This window comes from Notechis scutatus, chromosome 9, assembly GCF_049901735.1.
Source record: "Notechis scutatus isolate UNSWTSFEM ecotype Mainland chromosome 9, rNotScu1.2, whole genome shotgun sequence".
In the NCBI taxonomy this organism is placed as follows: Eukaryota; Metazoa; Chordata; class Lepidosauria; order Squamata; family Elapidae; genus Notechis; species Notechis scutatus.
In genome coordinates this window covers 531,300-549,266 of record NC_142017.1, presented here as the reverse complement: position 1 = coordinate 549,266, position 17,967 = coordinate 531,300, and the positions used below count along the sequence as shown (strand labels likewise).

Below are 17,967 nucleotides of genomic sequence, written 5' to 3'. Positions count from 1 at the left end.
TTAGCTTCGGAATGCCCTATTTTGGAACGGACTTATTACTGAAGTTCTTTCCATTTGGCAGTTTGCTTTAAGGTCCCGCAGCTAATTTTGAATAGTTTGGCCTCAGATTTACGGAAATAGTTTGATACTTTTAATGAACAAAGCCTGTTTTGCCCCTTTTGTAAGGGAGGCCCCGCACCGAGCCTGTCAACCATCATCACCCACCCAAGTTCCAAGGCTTCATCTCAAGTGAATTCAACACGCTGAGCTGCGCATGCGCCAGAAGGTCTTGCGCCGAGGACTCCCAGAATCCCTCCGGGCTGCTTCCCTTCGCCTTTCCCCGCCCCTCTCGACCTTCCCCAATGGGCAGCCGGCGGGAACTTCCGCCCTCCTCCTTCCGCCCCTCCCAAGGTGGCGGCGTCGCCGTCGCGCAGGCCCACCGGACCTTCCCAAGATGGCTGCGCCCAGGAGCGCCGAGGGCCGGGACGAGGAGGAGGAGGACGGGGCGGCGGGGCTGCAGCGGGCGGTGGGCGGCCTGCAGCTCTTGCTGGGCCGGAGCGCAGGCACCGGTGAGAGGGGCGGCGGGCTGCTTCTCTCGCCTCCCGCGCCGCAGGTCCGGGGCGCCGCGCGTGCCCTGCCCGCCGCTCCGACCGGCGCTTCCCTTCTCCCCGCAGGCCCGTCGCCGGAGTCGCTGCGCCTCGGGCTGACCGCGCTGGAGGAGAGGCTGGCCCGGGACCCCCAGTGGGCTTCCCTGCGCTGGGCGAGGACCGAGGTGGCCCAACGGGCCCCGGGGCTGAGTCCCGGCCCCGACCCGCCCTGGGCCGCGGCCTGCCAGGCGCTTCTGCTGCTGCTCTGCCTCAAGCGCTGCCTGGTCCGCCTGGCAACCGCGACCCCCGCAGCCAGCCCGGGCGAGGCCGGGGTCCCGCCTCCGCTGCGCCCGGACGCCCTGAGCATCGCCCAGGAGGGGACCGTGCAGGCGGCAGCGCAGCTGGCGGTGGCCTTGGGCCTCCGCCCTTACCTGCTGCCCGGGGTGGCGCCCCCGCCGCGGGACAAGGCCGGCCTGCTCGCCGCCCAGCCCGAAGCCCCGCGGAGGCTCCTCGCCGCCTGCAGTGCCCTGGTGGAAGTGGCCGAGCACCCTGAGCTGGGCAGGCTAATCCTGGTGCGCCACCTGGGCGACCTGCTGGCTGGGCTGGCCCAGCTAGGCTTCTGCCCCGCAAGGAAGGCCCGGGTAGGTGCCGAGATGCAGGTGAGGGTGAAGGAGCAGCCCTGGGGGTCCTGCGCGGCCGTGCCCCGTTCCCTGCCAGAAGCAGCCCGGCCGGGCTTTCCCATGAAGTGAAGCAAGTGCCTCCCTGTTTCCTCTGGGCGGTATGGAATGGGAGCGGGGACTAGCAAGCCACCCTTGGGCCCTACAGGTGAAAAGTTCTGCCGGGCAGGGAGGTGCCCGTGGGGCCCTTGCCACTGCCTTAGTTGGTTGAGCCTCTAGTTAGGGCTACTGAAGGGATATTTGGAATGAGTGCCTCTTTGCATTTCCGAGGATTCCTTCGCGTGTTTTATTTTTCTAACTCTCTGGGATTTTTTTCCAGGACCTGACCGAAGGGGAACGGAGCAGCTGCAAAGAAGCCTTGCAAGGCCTTTTGGACAAAGTGTACCAGCCCCTGGTGGTCCGGGAACTGCTGCTGCTTCAAGGGGGGGCTAAGCTGGTATGACTGTGAGCCATGGAGAAACTAGATTTGCATCCTTCCAGCTCAGCGCTGCCTCTGTGTTAGTTTAGCCGTGGCTCTGCAGAACGGGTCTTTCTCGGTCCTGCTCCTTGACGGCTTGTCCCTAGAGATCCTGTCACAGAAGTTCAACTTGGGCCTTCCTGCCTTCCTAGCACGTGGAGAGTAAACAGCCCCCAGGTCTAAATTGGGATGCGATACAATTGGACTGAGCTCCAGGGCCAACCCAGTCTTGTTAGGTGCCATCCTGGGAATCTGCTGCTAGGTGAATGGTCAGTTAACTTGAGTCCATTCTGTCTGGGGAAGGGCAAGGGATGCCCCTGTTGCCTGGTGTCAAGGCCCATCGGGGCAAGGCAGAAGAAGGGCTGCTGCACAGCAGGGCTGATCATGGTCCAGCATGCACATGTTTCTTTTTCAGGCCTCCTGTCCCAGCCAGCAGAAGAAGGAGCCTTGTATGGCATCAGCACCAGCCTGGCTTCAGCGCCTTTGTGGGCATCTGCTATCCGGGAGGCTGTTAAGACCTGGTGGAGTTCAGGCTGTGATCCGTGGCATCCTGGAGGGAGCCGGAGGTGAATGAGGCTGGACAAATCAGCCATGCAAAGGCTGGGACAACAGATAAGAGTCCTTTGTTCCAGTGTTTCTAAACTTGGCCCAGCCAAGTTTACTTATAATAGTTCCTGTCTTAATAAATAAGGATCTGCAGGAAACAGAAATATTTTGAAACTGGACAAATAACTCTGTGCCAGTGTTTTCTGGATCAGTCCAGTTTGCCAGAACCAAACCTGGACTTCTACATGGGGCAAATAAGGCAACCTGGTGCATGATCCTCCCAGGCCTTCCCCACTCACTCCAGTCAGCTGCTGCTGGCCCCTCTTCTCTGCACGGCATTCCCCACGAGCCAGCTCTTCTAGGCAGAGAGCAATTAAGTCCCCCTCTTAAAAACCAGCAAGAGCAGACAGGTTGAGGAAGATCCAAGGTGACCTGGCAAGATACTGAGCAAGGCGGTTACTGCCGTGGCCTGGGTGAAGCTCCTCCTCCTCCTCCTCGTGGAGGGAATTGCAAGTCTCTCTGGCCACAGGATGGGCGGCTCTCTGTGTGCTCGTCTAACGGAGAGCCTCCTGCTTTCCAGCTGGGGCTGTAGCGGGCAGCAGTGCAGAAGCGGCAGCAGCCGACTGGCAGAAGTGCGAGGCTGTAGCCAAGATCCTGTGCTCGTGTCCTCAGCAGTCTCTGTCCCTGGAGGATTATTGTCAACAGATTTGCCCACAGGTACATCTTCTGCCCCTTCCCTTTACCCAGCGACTGGCGTTCTGGTGCAACTCGGGTGGCACAAGGACCATTTGTGAGTCAGAGCTCCCAGAGTGGCTCCTGCTCGGTGGATGCAGAGTTTCCCCTCCATCTAGTCCTTGCAAATCGACTCTTCCTGGGTTGGCCCTCAGGGCCTGCAGTTTCTGCTGAGTCTTGGAGGCCTGTGGCCCTGTTCCCCCTCTCCTCCTCCTGGCAATTTGTGATAGTGTGGGCTATAAAACGTAATTTTAGAAATAGTGCTGGTGTGCATGACAAACTTTGAGCATAAACTCTGCTTTTATCTTTTTCTTTTAAAGATTCTGCAGCTGTTTCTCATCCAGGATAAGCTGATGATGCACCAGTTCCATCGAGTGGCAACCACAACTGTCCTCGCCATGGCCAGGCAACATCCACAGCAGGCAGAGAAGCACCTGCTGCGTCCCCTGCTGGAGCCTCTCTTGCGCTGCCTGGGGGAGCCAGGTAATGGCCTCCCGCCCCCCTGAACGCTTGGCCAGGCTGGGGAGCCGGAAGATGCCTTAGCTTTTTCCTGTTTTTAGAATTCTGGAATTGTAAGCCTCCTAGAGTCACTTGGTTGAATTGGCCAGCTGTGGAGGTTGGTTAGTGGGTTGAATGACCAAACAAAGAAATTTCTGTCACCTTGGAAGGTGGGAACCTCCTTGTTTTTTCAGGGGCTTCTGTACCCAGAATTGGTGCACCTGGGATTCTTAGGCTTGGGTCTGCAGGACTGAAATGTATCCTTCCTATCCTTAGTTCTCCCATGAACTCTGGCAGCTCACCACAGTCCAGTATTAGCCGTTGAAACAGTGCTGGGCAAGACGAGCTTGGTAGTAGGCTAAGATACACTCATTGGAATCCAAGTGAGGAGGTTGGGCTGAGCAAGGGCCTGGCCCAGAGCTCCCCATCCCGTAGTTTCTAGCCTGGCCGCTGGGTGGCTGGAATTGATGGGCTGTTTTCTTCCCATTGGCCACTCATATCATGGAATATCCTTAGCTGCTCCCACATTCACGGTCCTTTTTTTGTCTTCAGAAGGTTCCCTGGGAGACATGCCAGCTGGGGCGGTGCTGGTGGGAGAGGAGTTGCTCTCGGGGTGCGTGGAAACGGTGCATAAGGTGCGGCGCCAGCACACGTGTCGGTATGCAGCGTTGGGAGGGAGCGGAAGCCACGGAAGGACCTGCAGCTGCTTTCAGACCAAACATTCCCGTGACAGAGTCGGGTTGCGTCGTCTTCCGCAGCTGTGTCCTCCCTCCTCCCTGGGCTGAAATAGGCAAAATGGTCTTCCCTGCAATGCCAGGCGGAGCCGCCGCTCCCACATGGCTTTCATGCTCAGCTCGATCCGCCTTTGCTAGCCCAGCGCTGTGGTCAGCTTGCTCTCAGTCAGCTGCCGGGCGCCAGAAATCAGCACTGCCCGGCAGCACAGCCAGCCCACCTCTGCTGAAGACGCAGGCCCTCCGAGGGTCAGCCTGATCCCAGAAGGAATAGATCCCGCTACAAACGGGGGCGGGGGGCTGAGCCATTAGCAGGCTCGGGGGTCTCGGGAGGCCTGTGCAAGGTTGGGGGGCTGTAAATTGAAGGGCTGGTCTTTGGCAGACACCTCGATAGCTTCAGCATTTAAGCACTGTTTACGCTCGAGAGCATCTCGGGCACTAATGAGCTGTTTCGGACAGCTGGCACACAGAAAGGGGTCCAGAAGGCCCTAAAATAGCCAGAGGTTCTTCTGCCTTTGGAATGTATATTTGCAACGTGCAGGGATCCTGGGCTGTGTGCGTGCTTGGGCAGAGTCTTCCTCCTCTCTCCCTCACAGGTCTGTGTGGTCGGGAATGAGCCCTCGCCTTGCCTCCTGGGTGCCCTGCAGCCTGCGCTGGGGGCCGTCTTCTCCCTCTGGTGCTTCACCAAGCAGAACGTGTCCTTCCTCCGGTGAGGCCCCTGGTCTGGTGGGGGAATATTCCTCCAGAGCTCTTCCGTGGCCTTGGGGGGGACAAACCTCCCTGGATGGAGGCATCTCTGGTTCCTGCCAACAGAGACCCCACCCCGCTGAAGGCCAGGCTCGTGTGCCCAGGAGCCGTGGGCAGTGCTGGCCTTGGCGTTTCTGCCGGGGGGATTGGCAGCTCTTCCGAAAAGAAGACCCTGATCCAAAGATCGCAACAAAGGGAAAGAGGAGAGTGGCTGGGTACGGAAGGGCAGCCAGGGGCCCGCCGGCTTTTGGGTTCCCATCGCCCAGGAGACAGACCTCCACCTCGAGCCTCTCTTCTGGGGGAGGCAGCTTGGCTTGCGGGCGTCCTGGGCTGCCTCTCCCCAAAGCCACCTTGCCCTGGACTGGGCTTAATGCCCCCCGGTTGTTTTCAGCACCCCTGCCAGGAGATCTTGCTATGGTTCCTGGAGAAGAGCGAGCGACGGGCCTCTCTGGCGGCCCTGGAAGGCCTGGCAGAGCTCAGAGGGAGCCCCGCCTGCCCCACCCCCACTGCCACTTCCGGGTGGGTGGAGGAGGGGCGTGGTGGCCACCCTCCAGGAGGCTGTGAGGTGAGAGCCTGCTGGGCCTTTAAGGGGGGGCGACTCTGACCCAGGTGGTTGCGGGGGGGTTGGGCTGCCAGGAAACCTGCCCCAGCCTCTCCTGCCTCAGGAGGGGGCAGAGGGTCTCTGCGTGGTCAGTCGTGGGCAAAGGACTCTCCCTGCTCCAAGAAGGCTGGGAGAGACGGTCCAGCCCAGAGCCTCCGGGCCCCTCCCCTTCTGGGTCCCCTGGTGGAGGAAAGTTTGCTCTTTCCCTGCACAGGGACGAAGACGAGGCCCTCTACCGGAAGCTTTCGTCAGAGCAGTGGCAGCTGGAGCAGCTGGTGGACTTGCTGTCTCGCTGCCGGAGGGGCAGCCTAGCGGGAGACTTCTTCCTGGGCTGCTTAAAGGTAGGCCGGGAGCATCTCCGGGGGTCTCAGTGCAGGGTGTGTGCGCACGCGCCTTCCACAAGAGGAGGCCAGCCGTTGCCCTTCAAGGCCTCCCCCCTTCAGCCGCCAAGGGCTAATCCAGGCAGGGGAACCGCCGTTCTCTGGCCTTGGATGGGGCTGTGATTGGAGGAGGGCTCGGGTGGGTCTCATCTGGATTCCTGCTGACCTGGGTGTGTGTCGGTGTCGGTGTGTGTATCCAGTGAACCACCATTCTTCCCATCTGTGTTTTTCTGCCGTGGAGCAGGATCATATCCTGCCGGTTGTTTAGCCTCTCTCCTTCCAATGTGTGCCCCTCCCCCTTGGTGGCAGGAGCTGACCCAGGTGGCCTCTGAGGAGGACCCTGCGCCCCCTTCGCCAGCCTCCCCGCTGGATCTGGAGCAGCTCTGCCACCCAACCCTCCCCCAGCAGATGAGGCAGCTGCAGGTGCTTCGGGTGGTGGCCCTGCTGACCGAGGCCCTTTCGGACTCTTTGCTCGCAGATGTCAGGCAGGTCCGTCCCCTCCAGCCACCTGGGGTGGCCTGGCTGCTGGGCCTGAGGTTGGGCTGGGCAGGCTGCACCCGTCCTGGGGGCTGTTGAGAAATCACACTCTCCCTCCTTACCGGGGGTTGGCCTTCATTTCATCCTGAGGCCCCTGGTCGGCTGCAGAAGCGAACTGTTTTGGGGGTGTTCCTTCCACAGGTGGTGGACTTCGTGGCAGCCACTCTGCAGCGGGCCTGTGCAGGTCTCTCCAGGGGCTCAGTGGGCCCCGTGGAGTCCCAGACGCTCAGCATGGCCATGGGGCTGGGGGCGGCCATGCTGGGGGGGGTCCTGGAGGTGAGTAGCCGGAGGGCCATCGGCTCAGGCATTGGGGCCTTCGTAGTTCCGGCAGGTGTTTCCCTTCCTGATTCTGAGCCTCTGGGCTCTGCTCATCCGCCCTTCCCCCTCCTGTCCCATTCTGGTCCCTAAGGCAAAGACCCCCCCCCACAATACCTGCAGGGTCTTTGCTGGGGGAGGGCCATGGCGGGGGGGAGGCAGGCGAGGGGCTGCCAGGTCAAGCTGGCTCCCGCTGACCTGCAGGGAAGCCTCTGCCCAGCTCAGGAACGGGGTGGGGGGGCCTTTCGGTTTCCCTGGGTGGGGAGGTTGGAGGGAGGAGGCGCCTTGGTCTCTGACCAGCGTTGAGGCAGGAAGCGGGGAGGGGGGATCTTGCTGAGACAGGCTGAAGCTTGGAAGCTTCCTTCGTCAAGCCCAGGCTTGCTGGGCCACGGGGGCCGGTCCCAGGCATGGTGCCTCCCTCCCCCTCCTCAGTCCCAGCTTTCAGGCCGGAGCTTGTTCCTCCTTCGCTGAAGCCGGCTGTGGTTGTGTTTCTGGTGGGTGCCAGGCGGGGAAACGCATCCCTCCCCACCCCAGGCGAGACCTCTTGAGAAATGAGGGGGAGGAGGGTTCTTGGCCATGCCCAGCAGCCCAGTAGGAATAGTGAGGGAGGGGCGAGGCCTCGGGGGTGCATCCTGGACCCTCTGCTGCCTGCCGGAGGGGGGTTCCTAGCCGGCACCCGCAAAGCTGGAGGCCTCCAGCAGCCTCAGAGGCATCCACCAAGTACCTGTGACGGGGGGTCCTTGCCTTTTCCTGGCTCCCCCACCCGGGCTGAGCTGGAGTGCTGGCTGGGCCTTTCCTGCTGCTGGGGAAAGCGCGGTAGCTCCCTTCCCACCCCGTTGCCTGGGTGCACCTGCCAGCTTGGGGCCTGATTTTATCTGCCCTGCCAGAACCTGTGCGCACGCCCATAACGGTAACCACAGCAAAGGCTCTGGGTGCAGTGCCCCCTCCTGGCGCTCCCTGCCGGCAGCCCAGGGCCCAGTTCTCGGGATTGGCCCTGGTTCCTCCCTTGGGCAGCAGCCGGCTGACGGGCTCCCCGCTGTCTCCCCAGCTGCAGTCCGAGGACTTTGCCAGCCTGAAGCGGCTGGTGCCCCTGCTGGAGGAACTCTCCCGCCTCCACCCGGAGCCCGGCATCCAGGAGCTGGCGGCCGACTTGAGCATCTCCATCTGCACCCACCGCGCCTTTTCCAGCGAGGCCCTCTGCACCGCTGCTGGCAGGGCCCTGGGCAGGAGGGAGGGTGGGCCGGCCGGCCAAGGGAGTGCAGCTGCCAGCACAGGTGCCCCGGATGGGACCCCCAGAGCCGGGCCAGCCCTGCCCCAGGAGCCGCCCAGGAGCCGCCCAGGGGAGCCTCCGGGGATGGACAAGGACCCCCAGGACCCCCTGCAGGAGCTTCTCTCGGGGGCTTACAGCCCTGACATCCCCACGCGAGCTGCTGCCCTGCGCTGCCTCTCCCGGATGATCGAGCAGAGGGATCCCACGGCCCTGAAGACTCGGGAGAGGTTGCTGAAGGTGGGCGGCCGGAGCCCTTGGTGGGGGAATCCCTCTTTGGCCTGCCTGGGGGGGGGGGCCTTCCTGCAGAGAAGGTGGAGGGTGTCCCCTGACCTTCGTCCGGTGAAGATCCAACCGGTGCCGGTGTTTTTATCCAGCCATAATAGGTTTGAGGCAGATAGAATTAGGTTTTCAGCCACCAGGTTTCTGTTTCCTGGTGTCTCCCCCTCCCTCCCCCCACTTCAGGCCTCTTGCCACCCTGCTGAGCCCCCAACCTTGAGTGAAGAGGAAGAGTTAATTCTGCTTCCAAGCAGCCAGAATGTTGTGCCCCTGGGGGAGAGCAGCTGCCCTGGTTCCCAGGCCCGCCCAGGGCTGCTGGAGCCCAGCTGCAGAGACCCCTTCCGGTCCCCCATTTAGAAACTAGGGGCTTCTCATTCCTGAGCAGAGCCACAACGGTGCTTCCGGGGGCAACTCCGTGCCTGGACGGAAGGCTGCAGGCAACCTTACGCCCTGCCAAGGCGGCCTCCGCCACGAGAGGCCCAGTCGGCTGCAGCTGGGCAGGCAAAGAGATTCTTGGTTTTAATTTTCAGGTTTTTGTGGAAAACTTGGAACACGAAGACTCCTTTGTTTACCTTTCTGCTATCCAAGGTAAGCAGACCCAATCTTGCTCCTTCCTGTCCGGACCCCTCTTGGTGAATGGGGGCGGGGGGCAAATACTCCAGGAAGGAGCCCAGGCCAGGGGCAGGAAGCCCTTGGGGCAGGTGTGCAAGTGGGCTTGGGGAATGGGAGAAAACGCGGAGCCTCCCCCGTCCCCCATCTCCGCTCCTCCTCCTCCTCTCTGCTGCTCTCCAAAGAGACCTGTTCACACACACACACACACACACACACACACACACACACACCGGTTTGCTCATGACGCAAGCTGGACTTCAGCAAACAGCCCTCCTGCTTCTCCGTGGCCCCCAGCCTGGGCAGGAGACTTTCCTAGGAGAGGGGGGGGCCCTAAGGACGGGCGAGGTCCGTGGATGCCACCCCCCTGGCCGGGCTGCTGTCTTTCAGCGGGTCGACTGAACCTGTTCCAGCCGGCCCCTTCCTTGCACCTGCCTTCCTGTCTCCAGGCAGCGTCGCCTTTCTGGAGAAGCCGCCAACTCAAGGAAGCCATATCTCCCCGGCTTCCTTGGGAGGAAATGGAGGCGTTTCACAAGATCACCGGGGGTGGGGTGGCTGTGCAGGTGCCGCCCTTGCAGCCGGGCCCTTGGTGTCGACTCTGGGAGCGGCCAGGAGCGCCCTTCCTCCTCCTCTGGACTGCGCTGTGTGTCAGTAGAGCGGGGGCTCTTTGGGAGGCTCTGGGCCTGGCCAGCCCTTGGCATCCCCCCCCCTCGCCCCAACACACACAGGGTTCAGAACAGGCCCCGGAAGGCTGGTGGCACAACTTCTAGCCTTCTGGCCCTCTCCAGACGCCTCTGGGCCTGGGAGGGAAATCAGACCTGTTGGGAAGAGGCTGACAGGGAGGCGACAGGTGGCTCAGCTCCACACGCTGCTGCTCCAAGGCTCAGCACTCTGAGCGTTGCTGCTGCTGCTGCAGCCCTTCTTGAGGATCTCTTGGGGTCCCGTTTCTGTCGGGAGGGGGGGAGAAGGGCCTCCAGCCTCTGCCTGAAGCCCTAGACCAGGCCAGGTGAGCCTCCCCCACCTTCTTCCTTGCTGAGCTTCAGCAGGTGAAGGCTCCTGCCTGTGTGACTCTGGCGCTGCCAGCCTGGGGCACAAGAGCGGCTCCTTCCGCGTTGAGCAACGTGGCGGCCTTGCAACAGCCGATGAATATCCGTTGACTCAAGAGTGTTGGGAAGGGCCTCTGGGGATGGGCGGGGGGCTAAGGTGGGAGCAGGGTCTGGTCCGGTGGGCACCCAGAAGCAGCGGCTGAGGGGAATGTCAGTCCCGCTGGGGCCGCCCTGCCGCTTGCTTGCCCCCCCAGCCCCCCACTCGTGTCGATCATTCCACTGCCTCAAAGGCCGGGAAGAGTCAGAGGCAGTGGGGGGCTTCTGCTGGCCTGGGCTTATTCTCGGGGGCCCCTGGGAGCGGAGACCTCGGGCGTCATCCCAGGCGCTCTTGCGGGGGGCTTCAGGGGAGGCGTGGAAAAGCTGCCCAGGGGACGGGCCCCCTTCCGCTCTGCCCCCTCGGCTCAGCCTGGGCTCCTGCTTCTGGCCCCTTCCAGGTGTGTCCCAGCTGTCGGAGGCCTCCCCACGAGGCGCCCTGCCCTTCCTGCTGGCCCAGTACGCGGGCGCCCCACGGCGGAGAGCAGGATGAAGGTGGGGAGGCGCTGATGCGCACGACGAGAGCCCTGGGTGAGCCGGCCTGCGGGGCTGGGGGCGAGGGGCTCCTGGGGGCCTGGTAGCCAGCGCAGGAGGGGGCTTTTGTCCTACGGTCTCTGGCCTCGTGGCCTCCAGTAGCACCCTCTGCATTTTGAGGGAAGGCTAGGGAGCGTTTGGAGGACCTTTGGAGTGCCTGAGGGAGGCGAGGTTTCTCCTCCTGCCAGAGCAGCTGCCCACCTTGGTCCTTGGCCTGGGGACGGTGCCTGTGCCCAAGTGCGTCTCCCAGCTTTCTGCCTGGCGATGGGGGGAGATGGGGGCAAGAGCTCTCGGCAGCCCCGTAAGGGAGACGGCTGCCTCCTTGGGTCCCGGGAGCGGATCTGGCATCCAGCTTTGCCAGAGAAACATTAGGTGCATTTGGCCAAAGCACCACAGAAATCCAGAGCTGAGAGGGCTCTGTGAGGCCATAGAGTCTGACCCTCCCGCCATGCTCAGCCTAAGCGTCTCCATTAGCGCCTCATCCCGGTCTCTGGTCTCATGGGTGAGTCACTTCCTTTCTCGGCTTTGGGGCCTTTGATTTCCCGATCAGGGAGAGCCGGGAATTCCCTGCCTGCTTCCTGGGTGTTGCCCTCGGCCGCCTTTCCCGCGTGGCTGCTTCCTCCGAGACTGAAGCTGAGGGCCTGGCCTGGCCTTGAGCCCCCTCCTCCCCTTCCGTGACCGGCTGCCCCCAGGCCCAGCAGGGCTGCTCTCCAGCTGGCACCGCCTGGGTGGGTCCCCTCCTGCCCCTCCCGCCGCCAGAGCCTGTGGGGCCCAGGCCCCTCTCACCGCTGCCCCTCCCTCCCTCCCCTCCCTCGCCCAGCCTGGTTACCTTCTGTTGAGCCTAACCCTCATTAAGCTCCCATCTGGCCCAGATGTTTCCCCACCTGCCCCTCCCCCCCCCACCTGCCTGCTCTACTGGTGGCCCCGGGAGCAGGCTGGGCTCCTTGCAGGGGCCCAGCAGCAGCAGCAGCAGCAGTGGGTGGCTGGGTGTCTCCTGGCTCTGGGGCTGCTTGTCTGAGGGGAGGGGTGCACCCCTTAGAGACCCCCTTCACCTAGGAAACGCCCAGTGCATCCCGTGGGCCTTTCCCTCTCTCGACCCCCCGCAGCCCCCCGAGGAGGCTCCCTTGGTGGGTGCTGCTCTTTGGGTCCCAGGGCTGCATTGTGGCTCTCCCTGCTCCTGGCCATTGGCAGCCTTTGGAAGCAGCAGGGGGCTCTTGGCCTCCCCTCCCCTTCGGCCTCCCTTCCTCGTCCCAAAATGTCTTGTTTCCATCCCTGGAGACAGGAGGGCAACTAATGGCCTACGTGTGTACACCCCCCTCTGCACGCAGGGAGCCAGGGCCTTGCCCTTTCCTTCCTTCCTTCCTTCCTTCCTTCCTTCCTTCCTTCCTTCCTTCCCTTCCTTTCCTTCCTTCCTTCCTTCCTTCCTTCCTTCCTTCCTTCCTTCCTTCCTTCCTTCCTTCCTTCCTTCCTTCCTTCCTTCCTTCCTTCCTTCCTTCCTTCCCTTTCCTTCCTTCCCTTACCTTCCTTCCCTTTCCTTCCTTCCTTCCCTTTCCTTCCTTCCCTTTCCTTCCTTCCTTCCTTCCTTCCTTCCTTCCTTCCTTCCTTCCTTCCGCAGAGGAGCCAGGACTTATGGCGAGGCAGAGCAGCTGCTGGGCGCCCATGGGACCCTGTTCCTGGTGCCTTTTCTGCCCCTTGCAAGGGAGCTGCCAAGGCCTCCGTGGGCCAGATGCCTCTGGCACATTTGCGCTGATGGTGCAAAGATAGCAAGAAGACTCTAAAAGTTGCTCCTGCCGACCTCGGCCCTGCCACCCGCGGGGGTGGGGGGTGGGGGGCTTCTCGCTGCTGCTCCTTTGCAGCCCAGGGCAGCTGAAGGGCGAGGCGCTCCCTCGGAGTGGGAGGTTTGCCCGTTAAGCCTCCCTGTTTGGGGACGCCCGGCTCTGGGTTCCGGGGAGGCCAGAGCCATAATTCCTGGTGCCTGCCTGCCAGCACGGAGAGGAGCCTGGCGCCTGGCCTCGCTTAGGGCTGTCCTGGGGGTGGGGTGGGGGGTTTGTGTGTGTGCAGGATTTTGCTCCGCTTAGGAGGGGGCCTTGAGCCGCTTTGAGCCTCCCTGCCGCTTGGATGGTTTCTTCATGCCAGCCCTTTTCCTGCCCTGCTGGCTCAGGGGTGGGGTCCCCGTGAGCAGCTCCTCCATCACCGTTTTCCTGCCCCCACTGAGGATTGAGGGCCCCCCTGCATAAGGGGGCGGAGGCCAGAGAGGAGGGAGGAGAGCCTCGCCTTTGCCTGCCAGCCCAGGGAAGGGTGAGCCCCATGGGAGGTGGGCAGGGCTGCTGCTCGCGGGCGACAGGCTGGCTCCCTCCTGGCTCACCTCCTGTCGTCGCTCCCGGTGGTCCCTCCGGCCAGGCCCACTGTTGCCCCTCCAAGCAGCAGCTGCAGACCTTCCCAGGCCCCACCTGGCAGCCGAGAGCCAGGGCTTCTCCCTCCCCTCAGCTGGCCTTCCTTTCTCCCCCTCTGGCAGGAGACCGGGTCTTCCCGCACACACACTCCCTGATCCATGCCTTCCTGCGAGGAGCCCGAGATCCTGACTGCTCCCTCAGAGCCAGCAGCCTGTCCAACCTGGGAGAGTTGTGCCAGATCCTCGGGTTTCAGCTGGGGTCGGTGGTCCACGAGGTACCTGCCCCCGTCCCCCTCCCACTGGGGCTGCTGCTCCTGCTGGAGCCCCCTTGCTGGAAAGGACCCCTCCGAGGTCCTCCGCTGCCTGTTGAGGAGCCAGCAAAGGTTCAGAATCACCCGTCTAAGCTATAAGCCAAAAGGGGAATAGGGGAGAGCTGCGCGTTACACATGGGTGTGGGTGTGCGAGCCAGCCCTGGCCGTGGTGCTCCACTTTCCCCAAAGCCACTCTGATATTGGGGTGGGGGCCGCCACCCTTGGGCAGAGACCCCCTCCTGGGGTTCCCACGGCTCTGGCTGCTGCAAGAGAAGGGCTGTGGGGGGAGGGGGAGTTGACATGCACAGCTGGACTCCTTCAAGTGCAGCTGGTGGGCGATGTGGCAGCCTGGGTGCTGCGGGGGTAGCCAAGCCATGCAGGGGCGTGGTGGTGCAGCTGGGCCTTTTGCCAAGGTTGCCCTGGGCCTCCAGTACGTGGACAGGAGGCGCAACGGTGCAGTCACGTCTGTGCGGCTGAGAGCCGTTTCTGGCGCTGCAGCAGGCCAAGTGCCAGCTGACTCAGCGGAAGCTGCTGCTGCTGCTGCTGCTGCTGCTGCTGCAGGGCGTGGAGGAGGCAGGCTGTCCTTGAGCCCAGGAAAAGAAAGATGCAGCTGGGGCTGCGTGGGAGCCAGGCCCTGGCTCCCTGCGTGCAGATCTAGCCCTGGGACTGAAGCCCCTGGGCCCAGGAGGGGCGTGGGGTCAGCAAAAGTCTTCTGCAGGTGCTGGGACCCAGAGGGGGGATGTGGGGGCGCAGGGTCCCGGTCTCTGCTGGGGGAGTAAGTCAGCCTCGGGGCTGTCAAGGGGCCCAGAGGTCAATGCCTGCGTCCTTGGCGCAAAGGGAGACCTGCTTTCATCTCTGCCCTGGCCTGCTCTGAGGGGCCCTGCCTTTCTCCCTGGCAGCTGGCGTCCTGCTTGGCAGCCGTGGTCAAAACCGACCGGGAAGCTGAGGTCCGTAGAGCTGCGGTCCACGTGGTGGTGCTTCTCCTGCGGGGGCTGAGCACGAAGGCGGTGGAGGTGAGTCTCTCCTGCTGCCCCACCAGCTGCTTCCTTGCCGGGGCTTCTGTGTGGAGGGAGAGGAGGAGGCTGGGCACGTCCTCTTGTGGCCAGGCTGGCAGGAAAGGAGGCCCCGCTGGACCTGCCCGAATGCCTGCAGGAAAGGCGAGTGGAGAGCCTGCCTTTCCACACCAGGTGAAGGAGTGTGGAGAGCTGCTCAGTTCAAAGGAGTCTCAGGAGAGCTGCTCAGTTCAAAGCGGCCTCCTCAAAGGGCCCTGCTCCCTTGCGCCGCCTTGCCTCCATGCCTGCCACCAGGAAATGCCACAGAAGAGGTGGGTTCGCCCAGCCTGGCATTTACGGGCAAGAGATCATCCCTGCTTTCTTGGAACTGGCCCAGGGTAGTTTGTCTATACCTTTCCTCCAGAAAGGTGTGTAAGATTAATTAGTGCAATAATTAAATGCTGGCCTTGGAAAATTCAGGAGAAGGTGAGTTCTGGTCCCGCCTTAGGCGTGAAAGCCGGCTGAGCGACTTTGGGCTAGTCGCCCTTTCAACCCAACCCCCTCCCAGAGTTGCTGTTGTGGGGGAAACTGGAGGAGGAATAAAGTAATTTCACCTCTATATATTTTAGAAAGGGAATAAAAATGGGGGCTGCCAAGCAGTGACCCCAGAAGTCCTGAGCTCCCCTGGAGGGTGTCAGGAAAAGGTGGGGCCGCCACTGGTCCGGCACGGCATAAGGTCCCCTGTTTAAACAGCGGGTTGGATGAAAGGCGGTTTTTCTGAAAGTCCTGTAACTTCGGCTCCCCTTTCCAGGTTCTCCGCGATGTCCTGCTGGATCTTTACCGCCTGCTGAAGTTCGTGGGGCGCTGCGAGCACGATGAGGTGACGGTGCTGCATGCTCATCTGGCCTTGGAAGAGCTGGACAGCCTCCTCAGGCCGCTCCTCTTCCCCCCACAGACGCTGGAGAAGAAGATGGAGATCCTGCCCTACTAGGCTGCTGCTCCGGAGGGCCACGGAGCCCTGTCCCTGCAGAGCCCTCGGGCGTGGCCTCCCTGGCAGCTTCTGTGGGAACTCGGCCCTGTGGCGCAGACTCTGGACAGACTTAGCTTGGTTGTGTGGGGCTCCATCCCCACTGAGAAGCATTGGGCGGGGCGGGACAGGTCATCCCAGGAGTGGCGTATTTGGAAAGGAGGCTGCCGGGGGGCGCTGCCAGGGTCAAATTGGAAGAGGGTTGATGAGGCACCGTGGCTCTGAGGGGCCTTGTGTGGCCCCCAGCACTCCTGGCTCAGCCCATCCCAGTGGCTTTTCCGGTGCTGCGTGGCCAACGAGGCCAGAGTTCCCCCTGGGAGGGGTGTGGCCCAGAGTGGGAGTTGGGGCCCCAGAATCCCCGTCCCAGGGAGGAACCCCGGTTTCCCCTGCTGGGTCTCTTCCGCCCCCCTTGGCTTTGCAGGTGTGTGTGTGTGTGCCGCCTGATGCCGCAGCCCCTCAGTGGAAAGAGCGGCTGGGGGGAAACCTCGTCCCCCAAGAACATCGGGAGGATCTGCCCCCCACCCCCACCCCATAAGGCAGACCCCTCCACCGGCCTTGCGTCTTTGGGAAACCTCGAAGGGGGGCAGCAAAGAGGTGGGGGTGGAAGCTGGGAGCTCTGGGGACACCACCACCAGCCTGGCAGCTTTTGCGCCCGTTGTCTTTCAAACCAGCCTCCTCGCAGGGTTGTAATTGGGAACAATGGCAGCGGGGGAGGCGAGGGTTGCCTTGCAGTGGCCGGCAGGTGGAAGGAGTGGGCATCCCTGCGGGATGCTTGGAGGGGCCTAGCAGCCCCGCCCCTCCCCCGAAAAACCAGGACGGCAGAGGGAGCGGCGCAGGAGCTGATGCTGCCGGCAGAGAGCTGTCGTTGTGTGGCTGGGGACGGCCTGCCTGCCGGCCGGTCCGCTCACACCCGGGAAAGGAGGCGGTGCCTGGCCCCGCGGCGGAGGGTCCCCGCCGGGGCTGGCGGCATAGCGGACACTTCCCTCCTTTCCCGCTGGCGGGGCTCGAGAGGGGGCAGCCGCTCCGGCCGGGCCTCTGCGGAGGGAGCGTCCCCCTTTCCCGGCCGGGCGCGGAGCCTCTGGAGTGTGGAAGGTAAGGCGCGCCGGCTGCACAATGGAGCCGCGGGGGAAGCGGCACCTGCCGCCCTTCCCGCCCGCCTTCCAGAGCGAAGGGGGGAAGCTCTAAAGTGGCGCTGGCCTTGACGGGTTGGGCGAGACCGCGGCCGGCTGCCCTCGCCCAGCCCGCCAAAGCCCAAGCGGAGGCGCTCTTTCCATGCAGCCCGGCGGGCGGGGGGCAGATGTCTGGGTCCTGCGCGGCTTCGCAGCCGAAGAGCGCGCGCCAGGAAAGCCCCGGACTTGCACGGAGCGCTCGTTGCACTCCAGAGGTTGGAATTAGTCCGGGTTTGGGGAGGGGGAGAGCGGAGAAAGGTGAGGCTGGGCTGCTCCAGGAGGAGAAGGCGGAAGGCGCCCTGCAGCTGCAGTCGCCCCGGAACGCCCCAATAAGCGTGAATCGGGCTGGTTTAGTTTGGCTTCGCGCCTGAGATGAACTTGGCCGTTGGGTTGCAACTCTGGTTTAGGGTTTCGTGAATTTGTGAGCCCAGCCAGTGATGTCATTGGTAAACCGTGGTCTGGAGGAGGGAGCTGGTCGCATGGAAGGGGGAGACTGGGAAAGTAACAGGTGGAGTTGAGAAAGTGCCCCGGAAAGGGGGGGGGGGTGAGGAGCAGAGACACGGGAGATAGTGCCGTTGACACCCGTGTCACTCCTGTCTGCGTGCCTTGTGCCTTTGATTTCACGGGCTTCCTATTTTGCCCACTAATGCGCGTTTCTCTTCAGTTCGGGGGGGAGGGGAGGGGGGGCATAAGCGGCCTGTGTCCACAGAGGTGAAGGGCGGAAAGTGAGACCGTGAAGGACACGCTCGTGTTTCGAGCCCCGGGTATCTTTCCGCTAGCAGCAGCTCTTGCGTGCATCGGAGTGACCCCACGGTCCTCCATGAATGGAGAAGAGGCTTTAAAGAAAAATCTCTGGAGGTCCAATCGCCCAGGTAGAGCAGCCTCACTTCCTGATCTCACCTGTCTGCAGCCCACTCCTGCCCCCTCCCCCCGCAAGCGGAGGAGGGCTTGGGTGCTGTGCCAGCTGAGCAAGTCTCCCCCCACCCCCTCTGCCAAGGAGGCTCAGCAGGTGGCAGGTGGCCTGTTGGGGGAGGGGGAAGGATGGGTGGGTTGTGCGCCTTTAACTGGAGCAGAGTGTGAGAATGTATTTCAAACACTTGGATTGTAAAAAGATAACATTAACTTTCTGGAGCCATTGTAGAAAACGAAAATAGACTTGGGATGAAGCAGGCTTGAATCAGATAATTCATGGAATTAAAAAATGTATACTCTGGTGATTTGTAGGGTGGGGAAAGAGTCTTCTTGTAGGAAAGTGACGTTGAGCAGTGGGGACAATGGGGAATCCAGAAGGGCCTTTTTGAAGCAGGTTGGAGCCCTGTCCCCACCAGGGACTGGGCGAGAGAGAAGAAGAAGCCCTGCCCCATGGCCTGGCTTTGAACACCGTCCAGGGCTTGTCTGGCAGAACAGAGCTGGAATCTTATTTATGCTCACCCTAAATTACTTCAACTGTGGTTTATGGAA

General features: G+C 62.5%; 1 protein-coding gene across 1 annotated transcript; it reads left to right on the top strand.

Moving 5' to 3' along the window:
• The first annotated feature begins 378 nt into the window (after nucleotides 1–378).
• On the top strand, nucleotides 379–17,716 carry TANGO6 (transport and golgi organization 6 homolog). Its single transcript, XM_087971339.1, is given in 23 exon segments — nucleotides 379–548; nucleotides 654–1,225; nucleotides 1,563–1,679; nucleotides 2,116–2,266; nucleotides 2,827–2,963; nucleotides 3,299–3,461; nucleotides 4,029–4,111; nucleotides 4,804–4,916; nucleotide 5,161; nucleotides 5,346–5,439; nucleotides 5,442–5,477; nucleotides 5,480–5,519; nucleotides 5,770–5,896; nucleotides 6,245–6,424; nucleotides 6,614–6,748; nucleotides 7,836–8,294; nucleotides 8,864–8,921; nucleotides 10,483–10,551; nucleotides 10,554–10,574; nucleotides 10,577–10,612; nucleotides 13,131–13,282; nucleotides 14,218–14,331; nucleotides 15,122–17,716. Coding segments are annotated over 23 exon segments (3,153 nt in total). The 5' UTR covers nucleotides 379–433; the 3' UTR covers nucleotides 15,302–17,716.
• Nucleotides 17,717–17,967: the final 251 nt, after the last annotated feature.